Here is an 18,702-nt window from a genome sequence, read left to right as displayed (position 1 = left end):
TTTGATCTTCTGATGACTTTACTGGGTGTTAAACGATATCATGATCTGCAAACAACCCGAGACAGCTGCTCAGATTGTCTCGCAAATCATTTACATGGATAAGAAACAGCAAAGGGCCTATAACACTACCTTGGGGAATGCCAGAAATCACTTCTGTTTTACTCAATGACTTTCAGTCAGTTACTACAAACTGTTACCTCTCTGACAGCAGATCAGAAGCCAACCATGTAACTGAGAAGATATACCGTAAGCACGCAGTTTGACTGCAAGCCACTTGTGAGGTACAGTGTCAAAATCCTTTTGGAAATCTATAAACAGTAATGATATTGGCCCATAATTTAGTACCTTTCTGGTATATTGGTGTAAACTGTGCAACTTTCCAGTCTTTGGCATGGATCTTTCACCAAATGATTGGTTGTATATGATTGTAAAATATGGAGCTATTGCATTGGCATACTCTGAACCCTCTATTAAGTGACGTAAGTCACTTCACTTCTCCAAGGATATCTACTTCTAAGTTACTCATGTTGGCAGCTGTTCTTGACTCGAATTCTGGAATATGCTCTGCACTATCGTTCACAGTCCTCCTGCAGTGGTTTTCTTCCACCCACCTGATGTACACCATATCCTCATCCATCCTCATTCTGCCTCTGTGCCTTCACTCATGGCTCATATTGTTGTAAAGGACTTAGATACAAACCTGTCCCATACATCTTACCATTTGACATATTTAACCAGACAATTCATTCCCCTCAGTAAATTTAAGTTGAGCTTACTATTTCTTTGTCTAGCGTACATGTGCTATTGATGATGATGATGTTTGGTTTGTAGGGCGCTCAACTGCATGGTTATCAGTGCCTGTACAAATTCCAGACATTTGCTCAGTCCAATCTCACTTTTTTTTTACTTAATTTTCTGTGTGGAAATTATACACAGGTATTGGATTCATACATGCTTTGTATGAAACCCAGTCCTGTTTTGAAAATAAAAACATATCTCTTTCTGTACAAATCTTAAAGTTCTTGAATTTTAGGTGAGCGCTTTGAGTGGTTAACAATTCATACAATTTACTTTGTTTGTTGAGTTCATAAGTAACACACTTTCTAACAATACCTGTAACCAACCACATTTTAGCAGTTACATTTAACTCCACTTTCACATTGAAGTTTGAGATTGCTATATGGCTTTTCCAAACTAAACTTTTACACTGTAACAGTTCACGGTAGCCTTAATAATTGTCAAAATGATAATACAGCCTGACAACAGGTGCTACTAACTTACATTGAAGATACTGATGTACCCACTGATTTTGTGTGTAATTACTTGCACCCTTCACAAATAAACCAGTTAATCACCCTCTGTTGCCCTACTATTTGACAGAAAATTTTCTAGTTCATATTATATCAACATCTCCAAATTGTTCGCATATTTTTGGTGCAGTTCAACTGGAAATGATCTTTCCACATGTAATGTCTATGGTGACTGCCCTCACCCACTTAAAGGCACATGACTGGTAGAACTTGGACATTGTTCAGTTAATCAACAAGACAGTGTCATTTGTGCTGAATTCAAAAATAAAATCAATTTTTTGCTTTAGTAAATTTTACTTACCTGTTTTATTAAGCATAAATATTGTAACCTTCCTTCTGACATTTTTAAAACCCCATTTATTTCGTTTTGATTGTTACTAAAAGAAGAAAAAAGAAATTAAATAAAAAATATTAAGGAAATGGGTTGGTATATAAATAGAGAGACTGAAGAATGTAGAAGAACAGCCAGCTAGGAAAGCAGATGAGTTGTAATACAGGTGGTAGTTGTTGTAGTGAGTGGGAGAAGACATTGGGATAGCCAGTCCAATAAGCCTTAATCAAAAGTCATCAGATCCCTAACTGATTGTCACTCTGCTCATAAGCTGGGGGTCCGCCGCTCGTGGTCTCGCGGTAGCGTTCTCGCTTCCCGAGCACGGGGTCCCGGGTTCGATTCCCGGCGGGGTCAGGGATTTTCACCTGCCTCGAGATGACTGGGTGTTTGTGTTGTCCTCATCCTTTCATCATCATCCAGGAAAGTGGCGAAATTGGACTGAGCAAAGATTGGGTAATTGTACGGGCGCTGATAACCACGCAGTTGAGCGCCCCACAAACCAAACATCATCATCATCAATCATAAGCTGGGGCAATAACATACTATCACATGTTCAACAGTCAGAAGACATTGCCAAGGTCTATGACATTTGATACTAGCTGCTTTTATGCACTGTAAGTTAATCAAACAGCTCTTCATCTTTGGGAGCATTTGCAGTATGCATGCTGAGACAGTGCTGCAGACCAGAGTAAGACTATTTTGTTCACCTGTGAGTCCTAATCTTATACAGTGACAAAAGTTGGGTTGTCATTTTGAACTAACAACCTCTTGCCCTCCATGGAGTATCGATGAAAAGGATGCTTTTGAATGGGGTAGTATTACATTTGCCGTGTTCTATGTGAGTGTTGTTGTTGATGGTAATATACACACTGATACCATTGCAGCTGATTATATCTCATGACTCTGGCAAATCAATTCACTCCCTGTATGCCAAATATAAGTTGGTGTACCCTACTGAAAAAAAATTGTTTTTCCGTCATTGTTGTTTTGTATATTAGCATGACATTGAGACTAGGAGGAATTAAGATAGACTTTAATTTGTATTAATTCAAATATCTTACCTTCTCTCACTTGTTCATAGTACTTGTAGTGCCAAGTAATATTTTTTTTCCTTCATAATTTATACATTTATGATAAATTGTGGCAAAGTTAACAATGAAATTAGTGCAGATTGAGAATGATAGTGCATACACAATAAGTTACAGAATAAACCATTATTTATAACTTGGTAAGACATATGTCCTGATGAATTTAAGAAAACTATTTTTTGTGTGGAATGTGATTTCTGGTTTCATATTCAAGGCAACTAATATTATTAATAATTGTTTTATTTACAGGAAAAAGCTGTTTGGAATTGTCAGGAATTCATTGTACAATAACTTCCGACAGCACATGCACCAAGTCTGTGCATCTCTAATTCCAGAAGGAGAGACTGATCTGACAGATGAACATTTGCGGAATCTCTTTTTTGGTAATTACATGGAACCTGACGCAGACCCAAAAATTTATGATGAGGTATATTTACTTCGTGGATGAGTATAATGTTATTCAAAACTTTTTAATGTTTTTTCTAGTATGAAAGAACCAAAACACAAATATAAAAATAAAATTTGGTTTTTAGTGAACACCAGACAACAGATAAACATGAAAAATATGAGATTTTGGATGAAAAGAAACCACTCATCAAAAAGCAGAAATGTTGAGTTGCTGATAGGCACACAAAACAACGAAAACATGCTACTTTTCAGAGTCAACTTTTTATGAGATAAAGTGTGCATGCATCCACCCCCCCCCCCCCACCCCCCACACACACACACACACACACCTATGAACCTGTCTGGTGCTGGCTGCACTAACAATGCCATTGCGGTATTTCAGTTGATGGGTTGTTTGTGGTGCAGGCAGTGTCAGATGGAGTTGGTAGTGGGTGGTGGAAGGCAGGGAGAGGGGTTGGGAGTATTTGGCAAATGGCTTAGAGAGAGGCTGTCGCTTTGCTGGCTAGGAATATGAGACAGTTGTAAGGACTAGGTGTGTGATGCACGATTATACGGGCTGGTGAGCAGTGGCACATGCTGAAGATGACATGGGCACATGAATTGGGAGGGAGGTGATGGGTCAGAGGAAGGAGAAACTTTTGGGTGGAAGATGCGAAGATAGTAGGTTTACAGAGTGATTGAGACCAGGACAATTATGGGAGTAAAGGTTGTTTTGGAAGGATAACTCCTATGTGCATAGTTCATGGCTGGTGGTGGAAAGAAAAATCTAGACCACCCAAGTTGTGAAGTGGCCACTGCTGCACGTTGTACCACCTGGCGGTCAACTTTGTACTTGGCAACAGTTTGCTGGTGGCCTTTCATCCTGTCGGACAGCTTGTTGGTAGTCATACCGACATAAAAAGCTGTGCAGTGTTTGCCAGAGAATTAGTGTATAACAAGCCTTCTTTCACAGGTGCCCCAGGCCCTGATGGGATAGGGTAAGCAGTTGCACTCAAGCAGTGGAGGCACACGCATCACTGGTGAAGTGCACTACCTGTGCTTGGCCAGAAGAAGAACTGTGAAGCTGTACTTGGACTGTGATGTGTCGCTAAGCAAATTGTCGTCCATCGTTACTACAACACAGCAAAATTGTCATGTCTTTGCGTCACAGAATGGGCAGAAGCGGGCAGAAGAAGAAGGCAGACACAGAGAAGAAGCCTTCGACACCGCAACCCTGCAGGAATGCGGAACAGAAGCGTGAAGAGCATCGTGTAACTGTTCCTCCTCTGTACGTTCAGTGCAGCACAGGGTTGTGGACAGAGATATATGATGTCATAACCAGTTGCTGAAGGGAAGAAGTAGTAGCAGAGTCCCTTGGCTAAGACGCCATTGTCCAGCTGCAGGCAGCAAGCGTAGCTGACAGACACACACTGAAGAGCACTGTGGCCATCCACATTGTTGACCCACCTACTGTGGAGAAGACAACCGTGCCGAATCAGCACGAGAATTGAGGATTAATCCACTAAATTACAGGCCTATATCATTAATGTCAATATGCAGCAGGATTTTAGAACATATATTGTGTTCGAACATAAGAATTACCTCGAAGGAAATGGTCTATTGACATACAGTCAACACGGGTTTAGAAAACATCGTTCCTGTGAAACACAACTAGCTCTTTATTCACATGAAGTGCTGAGAGCTATTGACAAGGGATTTCAGATCGATTCTGTATTCCTGGATTTCCAGAAGGCTTTTGACACTGTACCACACAAGCAGCTCATAGTGAAATTGCGTGCTCATGGAATATCGTCTCAGTTATTGACTGGATTTGCGATTTCCTGTCATAGAGGTCACAGTTCGTAGTAATTGACAGAAAGTCATCAAGTAAAACAGCAGTGATTTCAGGCATTCCCCAAGATAGTGTTATAGGCCCTTTGCTTTTCCTTATCTATATAAATCATTTGGGGGAGAATCTCAGCAACCGTCTTCCGTTGTTTGCAGATGACGCTGTCGTTTATCGACTAATAAAGTCATCAGAAAATTAAAAAAAAACTGCGAAACGATTTAGAAAAAATACCTGAATGGTGCAAAAAGTGGCAGTTGACCCTAAATAATGAAATGTGTGAGGTCATGCACATGAGTGCTAAAAGGAACTCATTAAACTTCGGTTACACGATAAATCAGTCTAATCTAAAAACCGTAAATTCAACTAAATACCTAGGTATTACAATTACGAACAACTTAAATCGGAAAGAACACACAGAAAATGTTGTGGGGAAGGCTAACCAAAGGCGGCATTTTATTGGCAAGACACTTAGAAAATGTAACAGACCTACTAAGGAGACTGCCTACACTACGCTTGTCCGTCCTCTTTCAGAATACTGCTGTGCATTGTGGGATCATTACCAGATAGCACTGCCGGAGTACATCAAAAAAGTTCAAATAAAGGCAGCATGTTTTGTATTATCGCAAAATATGTGAGAGAGCATCACAGAAATGATACAGGATTTGGGCTGGAAATCATTAAAAAAAAGGGGTTTTCATTGCTACGGAATCTTCTCACGAAATTTCAATCACCAACTTTTTTTTCCGAATGCAAAAATATTTTGTTGAAACTGACCTACATAGGGTGGAATGATCACCATGATAAAATAAGGGAAATCAGAGCTCGTGCGGAAAGATGTAGGTGTTCATTCTTTCCGCACACTATACGAGATTGGAATAATAGAGAATTGTGAAGGTGGATCAATGAAACCTCTGCCAGGCACTTAAATGTGATTTGCAGAGTATCCATGTAGATGTAGATGGCCCAGATCAGAGGCCTTGGATCTGTCATGAAAAGACAGTCCAAGAGGGTCTGTCACGTGCCGAATTCTGGGGTGCAACTACTAAGCTGCATAACCAGACAAATAAGAAGAGGCCACTGCTGTACATCATTGTAGTGGGAACTGTGATCGACGACAGTGAAATTTTCGGGATAAGGAAGCTCTTAGGCTTTCCTGTGACCACTGAAGCTCTCCCCCCAGGCATGGACCATAAGCCACAGAGCTTCAGGTGCCATGGTGAAGGGCATGTGGCAAAATACTGCCGCAACTCACCGTGGTGCGTAAAGTGCACCGGCGCACACGACACCCGTGCCTGTGACAGACGACTAGAAGAGGCGCTAGCTTGTGCTGACTGTGATGGGTCACATGTGGAAAACTGGCACGGCTGCCTGGCTTTCACCAGTGACGGCTCTGCTGGAGACAAGGCGCAAACTGAGAAGCCACTACGATGGCGTTGTAAGTGCCACCGAATGAAGATGCAACGGTAAGCAGAGAAGACAGCTCCCACTGCCCACAGGCGGCTGATGGGCAACCTGGGCCACCCCCCATGACAGGTCACCACTGACACAGCATGGCAGGGAGCTCTAACAATCTGAACTGCAGCACACCATTCTGTAGCACTGTCACAGACTGATCTCTTATGACGAACATATGGCTTGACATGGTATCCTCTTGCATGGTACCCACTGCTAACTAAACCCATCCTTGCATGACCTATCGCAGTCAGCAAATTTCCGCTACTGCTCTTATTACCTGACCTAACTACCGTAGAGGTTTTTCTCCCTTGGTGCTTGCCTTGGCACTTTTTTCCCTCTGCCCTGAAACCGCTACCCTTCGTTCGACAATCTGTGGCCTGTCTGCAGTTTGATATCTCCTCTATGTGGGTAGTAAGAATCAATTCTTTTCATAATATTGTTCTTATTCCATCCTGGACTTTTCATTGTTTGATTCTGCCTAATGGGATTTCTTCCATCACACAACCCACTGCTGTTCTCTAATACATTACTTTACTCATTGTTTGTCCTTTTCTCTCTCTTCTTTCCATTGTTTTATCTGTCACATTCCAAACCACAGACACTTAGACTTATGAGACACACTGTGGCAATGGTCTCATCTATGCCACACGCCTACGTAACTATTCAAATGCTTGGTGCAGCACCTCTTGTCCCACATTCTTCCTGCCGATATAATTATTCCTAGACCTTGAAATTGACCATACTTCCTTCCTCACTCTTGCATGTTTTTGCATGCTATTTTCTGTATGTTCCTGTACCACACCAACTTGTTGAACCTTGACCTCACCAACTGTCCCTGTCTACCTCTCTCTCTTCCTTTATTCCTGCATACACATTCTAACCTCAGGTGATTCACTTACATTATATGTACTGGATCAGGATTCAAACCTGGTATCGCCTTCTTACAAGGCAGTTGCGATAACCACTGCGCCATCTGGGACACAGCATTGTCACAACTCCAGGGACTATCTTGGCACACCTCATGGCCAATTCACACTCCCACAGAGTGACACCTATCCCCAGTCCCGGTCCACTACACTCCTGTTCGCTACTCAGAGATTCCCACAGGAGGCCAGACATGTGTGTGCATTTGCACTCGAAGAAAGGAGATCCATTGCCCAGATAGGCTTATCAATCATGTGAAAGTGTGGTGCCTGTCTGAAAGAACAGACACCACGCAGAATGTGCAGCTGTTATTATATGGGAGTGTGAATCGGCCGTGAGGCATGCTGAGATAGTCCATGCAGTTGCGATAATGCTACCCCTGGATCGTGCAGTGTTTACTCCACCTTCCTAGTAAGCAGAAGATATTGGGTTTGTAACCTGACCCAGAACACATTTTCACTCACTGCCACTGATTCCTCATAATGTCCCACTGCAGCTGACAGCAGTGATCCTCCTTTAATTTACATAATGTTTTGCAACTGCAGATTCTGTGTGGTGTGTGTTCTTTTAAACAGGCACTGCACATTCGTATCTATGATTCAGTTACACCTGCTGTTCCCCCTTCTTTTCAGCCATAACCACCAACCATCCTGTGACCCATGATCATCGACTTTCAATTTGTTTTTATCTGAGTTTGGCCACAGAGAGAGAGAGAAAAGTGCCTCTCTCCTGAGTCATTATCTCATCTGTGTGAGTAGCAATCTATCCTTTTTATAATGTTTTTGTTGTTATTCTATCCTGGACTTTCCATTGTTTGGAAATATGGGTAGGGGAACTAAATAGTTCAGATGAAAATTGTAAATGGTCCATCAAAAATATTTTCACAAACTTGAACTTGCCTAGGTACATCATGGAGTAATAGAAGAATACAAGGTACTAGAAGTGGAACTGTTTGCAAACACATCAGTCTAATAAAATTTTCCACACGTAAAAGAAAAGAAATCTGTTGCAGATTGTGAGCCGTGAGCAAAAGACTCCCTAAATCTTAAAAGGATGAGGGGAAATAATCAGATTAGAACAATAATAGAGAATATGGAAAAGAATGAAAACTTAGAGGAAATTGGGAGAGGAATATTAGAGCAGAACAGTGGGGTAGGAAAGTCGGTAGAAGCAAGGGGGCAAAAATGAATGAAAGGGGTCAAATAAATGTTATACTTTAAGAGAATTATGAGGAAGGAAGTGTCATTGAGTAGAAGGGGAAATTACGCCATTTCGAGGTCTAGAAGGTTAATCTCACATATTCATTTGCTCTGCATCAGTTAGTGCCCATGAAACTTGAATTGTTTGGTATCTGAAATTCATCACACATTAATTTCCATGCTGTTCTCTTTTCCTAAACATGTGACAAATACATTGCATCAAATAAATATTATTCCAATTTAGGCAAAAATTGTGGTTTTTTTCTTCATCTCATTCCATTAATATAGGCCCATGGTCAGTAGAATAGGCTGCCAGAGTATATTTGTCTAACCAGGATTGTGCAAACATTTGTCTGGTCCTGGGACCTCTATTTAAGATGAATTTAGAAAGATGTGAAGCTTTTATGTTCCCTTAGTGAAATTTTTTTTTAGGTGGGGAGGCTTGCGTGCCTCAGCGATACAGATAGCCATACAGTAGGTACAACCACAACGGAGGGGTATCTGTTGAGAGGCCAGACAAACGTGTGGTTCCTGAAGAGGGGCAGCAGCCTTTTCAGTAGTTGCAGGGGCAACAGTCTGGATGATTGACTGATCTGGCCTTCTAACAATAACCAAAACGGCCTTGCTGTGCTGGTACTGCGAACGGCTGAAAGCAAGGGGAAACTAAAGCCGTAATTTTTCCCGAGGGCATGCAGCTTTACTGTATGATTAAATGATGATGGCGTCCTCTTGGGTAAAATATTCGGAGGTAAAATAGTCCCCCATTTGGATCTCCGGGCGGGGACTACTCAAGAGGATGATGTTATCAGGAGAAAGAAAACTGGCGTTCTACGGATCGGAGCGTGGAATGTCAGATCCCTTAACCGGGCAGGTAGGTTAGAAAATTTAAAAAGGGAAATGGATAGGTTATTAGTTAGATATAGTGGGAATTAGTGAAGTTCGGTGGCAGGAGGAACAAGACTTTTGGTCAGGTGAATAGAGATTTATAAATACAAAATCAAATAGGGGTAATGCAGGAGTAGGTTTAATAATGAATTAAAAAAATAGGAGTGCGGGTAAGCTACTACAAACAGCATAGTGAACGCATTATTGTGGCCAAATAGATAAGAAGCCCACACCTACTACAGTAGTACAAGTTTATATGCCAACTAGCTCTGCAGATGATGAAGAAATTGAAGAAATGTATGATGAAATAAAAGAAATTATTCAGATAGTGAAGGGAGACGAAAATTTAATAGTCATGGGTGACTGGAATTCGAGTGTAGTAAAAGGGAGAGAAGGAAACGTAGTAGGTGAATATGGATTGGGGCTAAGAAATGAAAGAGGAATCCGCCTGGTAGAATTTTGCACAGAGCACAACTTCATCATAGCTAACAATTGGTTTAAGAATCATGATAGAAGGTTGTATACATGGAAGAACCCTGGAGATACTAAAAGGTATCAGACAGATTATATAATGGTAAGACAGAGATTTAGGAACCAGGTTTTAAATTGTAAGACATTTCCAGGGGCAGATGTGGACTCTGACCCCAATCTATTGGTTATGACCTGTATTAAAACTGAAGAAACTGCAAAAAATGGGGAATTTAAGGAGATGAGACCTGGATAAACTGAAAGAACCAGAGGTTGTACAGAGTTTCAGGGAGAGCATAAGGGAACAATTGACAGGAATGGGGAAAAGAAATACAGTAGAAGCAGAATGGGTAGCTTTGAGGGATGAAGTAGTGAAGGCAGCAGAGGATCAAGGAGGTAAAAAGACGAGGGCTAGTAGAAATCCGTGGGTAACAGAGGAAATATTGAATTTAATTGATGAAAGGAGAAAATATAACAATGCAGTAAATGAAGCAGGCAAAAGGGAATACAAACGTCTCAAAAATGAGATCGACAGGAAGTGCAAAATGGCTAAGCAGGCATGGCTAGAGGACAAATGTAAGGATGTAGAGGCTTATCTCACTAGGGGTAAGATAGATACTGCCTACAGGAAAATTAAAAAGACCTTTGGAGATAAGAGAACCACTTGTATGAACATCAAGAACTCAGATGGCAACCCAGTTCTAAGCAAAGAAGGGAAAGCAGAAAGGTGGAATGAGTATATAGAGGGTCTATACAAGGGCAATGTACTTGAGGACAATATTATGGAATGGGAGAGGATGTAGATGAAGATGAAATGGGAGATATGATACTGCATGAAGAGTTTGACAGAGCACTGAAAGACCTGAGTCAAAACAAGGCCCCCGGAGTAGACAACATTCCATTGGAACTACTGATGGCCTTGGGAGAGCCAGTCCTGTCAAAACTCTACCATCTGGTGAGCAAGATGTATGAAACAGGCAAAATACCCTCAGACTTCAAGAAGAATATAATAATTCCAATCCCAAAGAAAGCAGGTGTTGACAGATGTGAAAATTACCGAACAATCAGTTTAATAAGCCACAGCTGCAAGATACTAACACGAATTCTGTACAAGACGAATGGAAAAACTAGTAGAAGCCGACCCCGGGGAAGATCAGTTTGGATTCCGTAGAAACACTGGAACACGTGTGGCAATACTGACCTTACGACTTATCTTAGAAGCTAGATTAAGAAAAGGCAAACCTACGTTTCTAGCATTTGTAGACTTGGAGCAGCTTTTGACAATGTTGACTGGAATAATTTCTTTCAAATTCTAAAGGTGGCAGGGGTAAAATACAGGGAACGAAAGGCTGTTTCCAATTTGTACAGAAACCAGATGGCAGTTATAAGAGTCGAGGGACATGAAAGGAAGCAGTGGTTGGGAAGGGAGTAAGACAGGGTTGTAGCCTCTCCCCAATGTTATTCAATCTGTATATTGAGCAAGCAGTAAAGCAAACAAAAGAAAAATTCGGAGTAGGTATTAAAATCTATGGAGAAGAAATAAAAACTTTGAGGTTTGCCGATGACATTGTAATTCTGTCAGAGACAGCAAAGGACTTGGAAGAGCAGTTGAATGGAATGGATAGTGTCTTGAAAGGAGGATATAAGATGAACATCAACAAAAGCAAATCGAGGATAATGGAATGTAGTCGAATTAAATCGGGTGATGCTGAGGGAATTAGATTAGGAAATGAGACACTTAAAGTAGTAAAGGAGTTTTGCTATTTGGGGAGCAAAATAACTGATGATGGTCGAAGTAGAGAGGATATAAAATGTAGACTGGCAATAGCAAGGAAAGTGTTTCTGAAGAACAGAAGTTTGTTAACATTGAGTATAGATTTAAGTGTCAGGAAGTCATTTCTGAAAGTATTTGTATGGAGTGTAGCAAAGTATGGAAGTGAAACATGGATGATAAATAGTTTGGACAAGAAGAGAATAGAAGCTTTCGAAATGTGGTGCTACAGAAGAATGCTGAAGATTAGATGGGTAGACCACATAACTAATGAGGAAGTATTGAATAGGATTGTGGAGAAGAGAAGTTTGTGGCGCAACTTGACTAGAAGAAGGGATCGGTTGGTAGGACATGTTCTGAGGCATCAAGCGATCACCAATTTAGTATTGGAGGGCAGCATGGAGGGTAAAAATCGTAGAGGGAGACCAAGAGATGAATACACCAAGCAGATTCAGAAGGATGTAGGTTGCAGTAGGTACTGGGAGATGAAGAAGCTTGCACAGGATAGAGTAGCATGGAGAGCTGCATCAAACCAGTCTCAGGACTGAAGACCACAACAACTAAATAACTTTCCCTGTGTATTTTCACCATTTACTTGTGTATTTGGAGGGTGTATGACAACATAACAGCAGGAATTGGAGGAGTAATTAATTGTTTAACCATTGTATTTAAATTGATGTAATGTGAGTAATTTGTCAATTTTTATTTGTTTAGCTGTAACTTGTAAAAATTAAAACCTTAGTGTAAGTGTTATTTGTAGGTGAAAGACCTTCAACTTCTTACTAAGAAGATGGTGTACTATCTGGAACAGTACAACATTATGTCACAGACTCCAATGCCATTGGTACTGTTTAAGTTTGCCATTGAGCACATATCAAGAGTGAGTCGAGTCTTGCAGCAGGACAGTGGTCACCTACTCCTTGTTGGTGTCGGAGGTTCCGGAAGACGAAGTGTGGGTCGGCTTGCTGCCAGCATGGCTGATTTTGTATTGTTTCAGGTATTTTTACACTTCCTAGAGTACAGATATTTCATTTTCTATTTATTGGCTATGCATGTGCTGTGCATTCTCAGATTGTAATTTTGTTTTCATGATTTGTATAATGATGTTTGTAAGAAAGTAAGTCCAGTGAAGAATTAACGTAATATTGATAGAAATGCAAATGGTTATAAATATGGAACAACTTTACATTACTGGTCTTCACATCCCTGTCTTAATATTCATGTTAAAAATTCATTATGTGAGACATAAGAACAATATGAGAAGGAAATCTTTGGTTACGTGACAGAAGTAACTACACTTCATTCCAGGGCTGACTATGGCATGCCAAACTTCACACTAGCAGAGAGTGTGGGCTGAGGCTACACCTGTCTCGTCTTTCCTCAGTCCATCTCAGAAGTGCCTGATACAGCACAGTATTTCATTTAGTATTGTAGTCCGGCATTTTCCAGTTGGCACAATTTCCTTCAGTTCGGTTGAATTGTGGTGTCAGTGCTATTTTCCCTTTGCTACTTGTTTATGGTGTGAAGGACATACACGGATCTGGTGACTGTCTGCACAGAAAGGGGCAGTCTAGCAATCTATCATCACAAGCCTTGAAAATTGTTTGGGAAAGACAGAAGACAAGCGTAAGAATTTTCAGTATGTATTATGCAGCTGCATAATCAACAGGTGCTGGAAATTTGGTATGATTACTGTGGAGATAAACCATTTAAAGATTTAGGTGACAGTGAAAGAGCAAATAATTACAATGATATTAGAATTAATTTAATGCCTTCAGCTACTGACAGGTGTTGATATATATCGACAGGGACAGGTGAAACTGTGTGCCCCGGCCGGGACTTGAACCCGAGATCTCCTGCTTACATGGCAATCGCTGTATCCATCTGAGCCACCAAGGGCATAGGGGACAGTGAGACTGCAGGGACTATCTTGCGCATGCCTCCCGCGAGACCCACATTCTCACCTTGTATGTTCACACGTTACATTCATAGTGTCCCACCCCGACACACTCATTACTTGTGGAAGATGGGAAGACAGTTTAATGTTCCAGTTGAAAGTGCACTGTCCCCTCAAGTAGAGTTTCTGAATCTCCATAATGAGGTTGCAAAAGTGCTACGATATATCGACCAACATATGTATGTGAAAGACCTAAATAAGTGACAATTACATGGCAGCCTGAGTGCAAAAATCTGTGAAATTGTCCACACCTGTCCATATGCTGTACCAGATAAAAATTACAGTATATTATGTTTTCATAGCACCAAAAATAATAATGAACATTTCTTTTGTTTGTTATCTGTGTTGTTGAGAAATATGAAGTATAAAACCAAAGCGTATGCAGTGCGGCTACATTGCCAATTAAATGTAGTCGCACATCACATACACAAACATATCGCAGAAATTAAGGCTCAAAATTCAGTAATCACAAGGCCAGTCATTGGAATTATATTGAATAAACCTCGAACACAATGGGTTCCACATGGACAGTTATATGTGGCATGCTTAAGAGTTGGTAAAAAATCAGCACTACTCATTTTCTCTCTGGACAAAAAGACAAAATTTGATGAATCCCTTCTTGACCAACTGACTGGATGACTGACTGACTAATAATGCACAGACTAAACCACTGGAGATATAGACATATTATACAATAAACACTTTCTGTTAAACTAGCTGCAAGAAAGAACACGCTAAGCTTTGCGGTGAAAATGTGTGATTTGGTTTTCCTTTTTGCAGTCATTTTTAACAGAAAATAAAGAAGTTGTTTTTATGGCTAACTTTATAATTCTGCTTGTTCGTAGGTGAAAACTGTGCTCAATACTGTCATTATAGCTACTATCCTCACATGTCAAGCAGTTGGAAAAGTCTCTCTTATACACTGTGTACTAACGATTCCAACTGATTTACCTGTTCATTTTGACTTCTACTCCCTGTCAAAGTTCTGTTTGCAGTAACAATAAATAAGGTCAGAGAGGGGAGGGGCTGATACACAGAGAAATGGGGAGGAAATGGATATAAAGGACAATATAGGCAGAGAGATGAGGGAGGATGCAATGGATAGAGTGAGTGTGGGGTGAGAAATATACAGGGAATGGGGGAAAGTTGATGGACTAAGATAGGTGGGAGAAGGAGGAGAGGGGGAGGAGGAATTTAGGATGGATGTCCCAATTCCCACTCATATATAGCTGTTGCAAAGCATTGCCAGGTTCATTAGTTTCTTACATTTTTTTGAGTAATTCTATCTGTGTGTATTATGCAGTTTAGTTTGTTAAAAGTTCTCCTTCTTACTGATAGTACTGGCAATTACACCTTGACTTTGGTCCTCGTCCTTGTATTATTATTTATGTGTCTTTTTGGAAATAAGATGTAAGGTATTTCAGATAAGGCATTTCTTTCTGTAACGTAACAAAATTACAAGTGAAAGAAATATTTGTTGAGATAGGTAAATGTAAAAAACGTTGCCATTTCTCCAGAGCTATGAACATAGTTTATTTAATTTTGTGAAAGTTATAACAATGTGCTATAATTTTCTTAATATAACATTTTGCCTCTCTTGTTGCTAATGCATTTAAACAAAAATTTACATGAAATATTTATAAATTTTAGTTGGGGACCTATAAACATTCAAAGCTTTAGGGATGGATGCAACATGCTGGACATGACGAGCTAGGCTGAGATGGATGTTATGGTGGTGGAATGTTCATTTACTTGAGGAGTTCAAATAAATGTTCTTAGTCCTGAATGCACAGCTTGATGCCCCTTCTAAATGACCTACAGACAACATGTTATAATAGTTCTATTTCTTGTGATTTTCTTTGAAAATAGTTAGTTCAATTTGAGAAAATGCAGTTAACACAGGAAAAAATTTAATTATGATTTTTTTTTCCTTTTCACTGTGATGAGTAACAGGCATTTTCCTTATGTATAATATATTTCTCCATTTATATTATATTTTACTCAAGTGAGATAATGTACAAGTCTTATTGCTTTTGTGTTAAGCTCTAACCCATCTCAGAGAACAGTTAGTAGTGAATTATTGGTAAGAAGAACAGTATCTGTGAGGCATCACAGAGATCGTCTGCTCAATATCTTTTGTCTTGTGTGGCAGGCACAACAGTAGCCAGTTTAAACTATGTGGTGGATGAACACTGGTAGGACACAGTGCACGCTTGCCCCGAATTAGTGGAGGCAGTAGAGTGTGGAGGGGTGAGGGCAGAAACAAAATGAAATTATTCTGATAAAAGATTAAATAACAAATTTAACTTAAATAACAAATTTTACAAAATACAAGACACACTTTTTTCTTCAAAAAATTGCCTCCAGGATTCATTTCCATCTTATACCCGAAATTAATATAAAAATGTCCAATGTTTGATTTAAAATTTCCACCAGTCTTAAAAATGACCATATATTCAATGCCACAGGCAACCTATCCCCATCTGGCAACATTGGATTCAACTTGGAGCAGCAGCATTCCAATGTGCCAATTTACAAGCTTACTAACAGTGTCTCCCTCCTGCCCACCCTTCACAAACCCAGAGCACGGTCTAGACTATGATGCAGCACTACAGTGTATGGTGCCGGTGAACTTGAATTGAAAGTGATTTGTGTTATCGGTAATGGTACAATATTTTTGTTAGTAGCTAGTTCTGTAATGGAGAAAAATAAAAGGTATTCATGTGATATGGCCTATAAATAGAAGACAATAGCAGAAAAATCATTTGTGATTGGCAGAATAGTAGAAAAGAACTGAAACAAATGAGGAAGACTAAATGTGCAAATAGTAAGGTGAATGCAAAATGGCCAAAATTAGAAGATTATGAATTGAAATGGATTCAAGGACACCATCAAAATGGCATTAATCCAATAAATGGTTCAAAATACACACTCATAAGCTAGAGCTACAGTCAAACTTAACAGATTCTAAAGATGGAGGTGACTGGTGGTACAGGTTTATGAAGTCAAAGCTTTAAAACAATTGACAGCTACACTCTCATCTTCAACAGTTTCAACAAATCCTAATATATCACAGATATTCTTCAAGGTACTCGACACTTTCAAACCACGAGTTCCACCTGGTGATGACAGGAATAGGGAAAAAGTTTAGCTTTTGTGGGTACACCTACACATTTCTGAGCTAAGAACTGAAGGTATGCTTTCTCTTTCGGGTATTAAGGAAGATCTGTTTTGTCTGCAAAACACACTGGTTCAAATCACAAAGTTCCACAGTCTACACATTGCCAACCAAATTTAATTTATGAGCCCAGCATTTTGTGTGTACTAAACCTTCTGAAACTAAAACCGTAACTGCATTTATACACTTGCTCATATAATGAGCTGAATCTGAAGTTATAGAAACTACACTTCTGTACTGAATTTCAAGTTTCTGTATTACACTCATAATTGCTTGCGCACATTCTGTAGAATTTGCATTTGCAATAACCTTCACTTCCCCGACAAATAATTTCTGAACTGCACCATCGCCACAACTTTTGTCAGAACCACTAACGCATACTGCCCTTTCTGTCTGTCATTTCATCACAAAGAATTGAAACTCTTCCATCTTTCATGGCTCCATTTAATCTTTCCTGTTCTTCTTTGATGATTCGAGGTATGTAACCTCCCTGTAGTCTACCTGCTGAGGGTAAGTCTCCAGCACCTTAAAAATGTCAATAGAACTGCTATTAGAGTACTATGTGACAAATTAAATTACCACATTACACAGTTATAAGACATTTTTAATAGGGTGCTCGAGGAAAAATTATTTTTAATATACGGTAGGCCTATTCTGACCAACAAAAATTATTGGCTATCGAGATTACCTAATCTTTTTGAGATTAGCAGACGGTAAATTAATTATTACACAAACCTGGTATGTATTTGTTCATCCATTCTCTCAGCTTCGGATGATCAACTTTTTCCATAGGAATGTTAGCCTCAATGAAAGCTCGATTAGTCGATAACATGAATTACTCTATATCATTTTTCGCTCATTTTGCTGCTGCAGTGACTTCCATAAGTGTAGCTTGTCTTTCTATACCAGTAGTTGTTAGTGCCTTCTCCTTGTTCTTCTTATGGGAGGAACTATTATTAATGTGTTTCAGGCACATGTCCTTCCTCTGCCACTCAATATGCACATTGCAGTATTTGCTCATAAGTATCTTCCTACTTTTGTCGAAAACATAAAATCCTTCTGACGAAAGTTCCTTTTCTTGGTCGAAAAATGTCACTATCATATTAATCATCTGTAACATGAAAACAAAACACAAAATACTACACTCAATGCACTGGCGATCCACAACAATTTCCATCATGCGACACTGAATAGTGAATACACCTCCAGAACATTGCAGAATGTCTTTGGAATACTCGATATATTATATATTTCCAAATGGTGTACAATCGATATCCAGATTGTATTACCATAACTGCAATCGAATTTCTGCACTTAAGTTCAAATGACAAGATTTTGCAAAGTTTCGTCAATTATTTCGCGATTTGGCCTAAAAGTAAATAGTTTCGCGTTTTCAGCAAAATGTGTAAAATTTCGTGAAAATTTCGCGATTTCACGCTTTGCAAAAAACAGGTGCCTCTAGACGTTAGCTGTGATTGCTGCTGTAGTATGAATGCTAACTTTAACAATTTTGTATCATTACAGTGAAAAGTTCCTGGTGTTACAAAGTGAAAAGCTTCCTCGATGTTTCCTGTTTGAAGTCACTTTCAGTGAGTTTGCAGAGTTTATAAAAGGCTGGTCAGAATGCACAGTAAACAGGGTTCAATTTGCCACAGAAACTCCCACGGATTAAAAATGGGATACACTTACAACAATCACATTGGCACATGGCTCAGTCCCGATGAAACCCAACACGATACCAGTCTACATCTACATCTACATCCATATTCTGCAAGCCACCTGATGGTGTGTGGCGGAGGGTACCTTGAGTACCTCTATCGGTTCTCCCTCCTATTCCAGTCTTGTATAGTTCATGGAAAGAAAGATTGTCGGTGTCCCTCTGTGTGGGCTCTAAACTCTC

The 18,702-nt window shown here is 39.8% G+C and overlaps 1 protein-coding gene across 1 annotated transcript in view; it reads left to right on the top strand.

Annotated features, from left to right (window-relative positions):
- The window catches only part of LOC126163202 (dynein axonemal heavy chain 3), a 1,221,238-nt gene that overhangs the window by 652,464 nt on the left and 550,072 nt on the right, over nucleotides 1-18,702 (top strand). Inside the window, exons 36-37 of the mRNA XM_049920156.1 lie at nucleotides 2,979-3,156; nucleotides 12,428-12,664. Of these exons, the coding sequence (XP_049776113.1) occupies nucleotides 2,979-3,156; nucleotides 12,428-12,664 (415 nt within the window). The remainder of the gene's footprint in view (nucleotides 1-2,978; nucleotides 3,157-12,427; nucleotides 12,665-18,702) is intronic.

Source organism: Schistocerca cancellata, chromosome 2, assembly GCF_023864275.1.
Source record: "Schistocerca cancellata isolate TAMUIC-IGC-003103 chromosome 2, iqSchCanc2.1, whole genome shotgun sequence".
NCBI lineage: Eukaryota > Metazoa > Arthropoda > Insecta > Orthoptera > Acrididae > Schistocerca > Schistocerca cancellata.
Note: the sequence above shows the minus strand (reverse complement) of the source record. Positions and strands in the feature narration are given on the sequence as shown.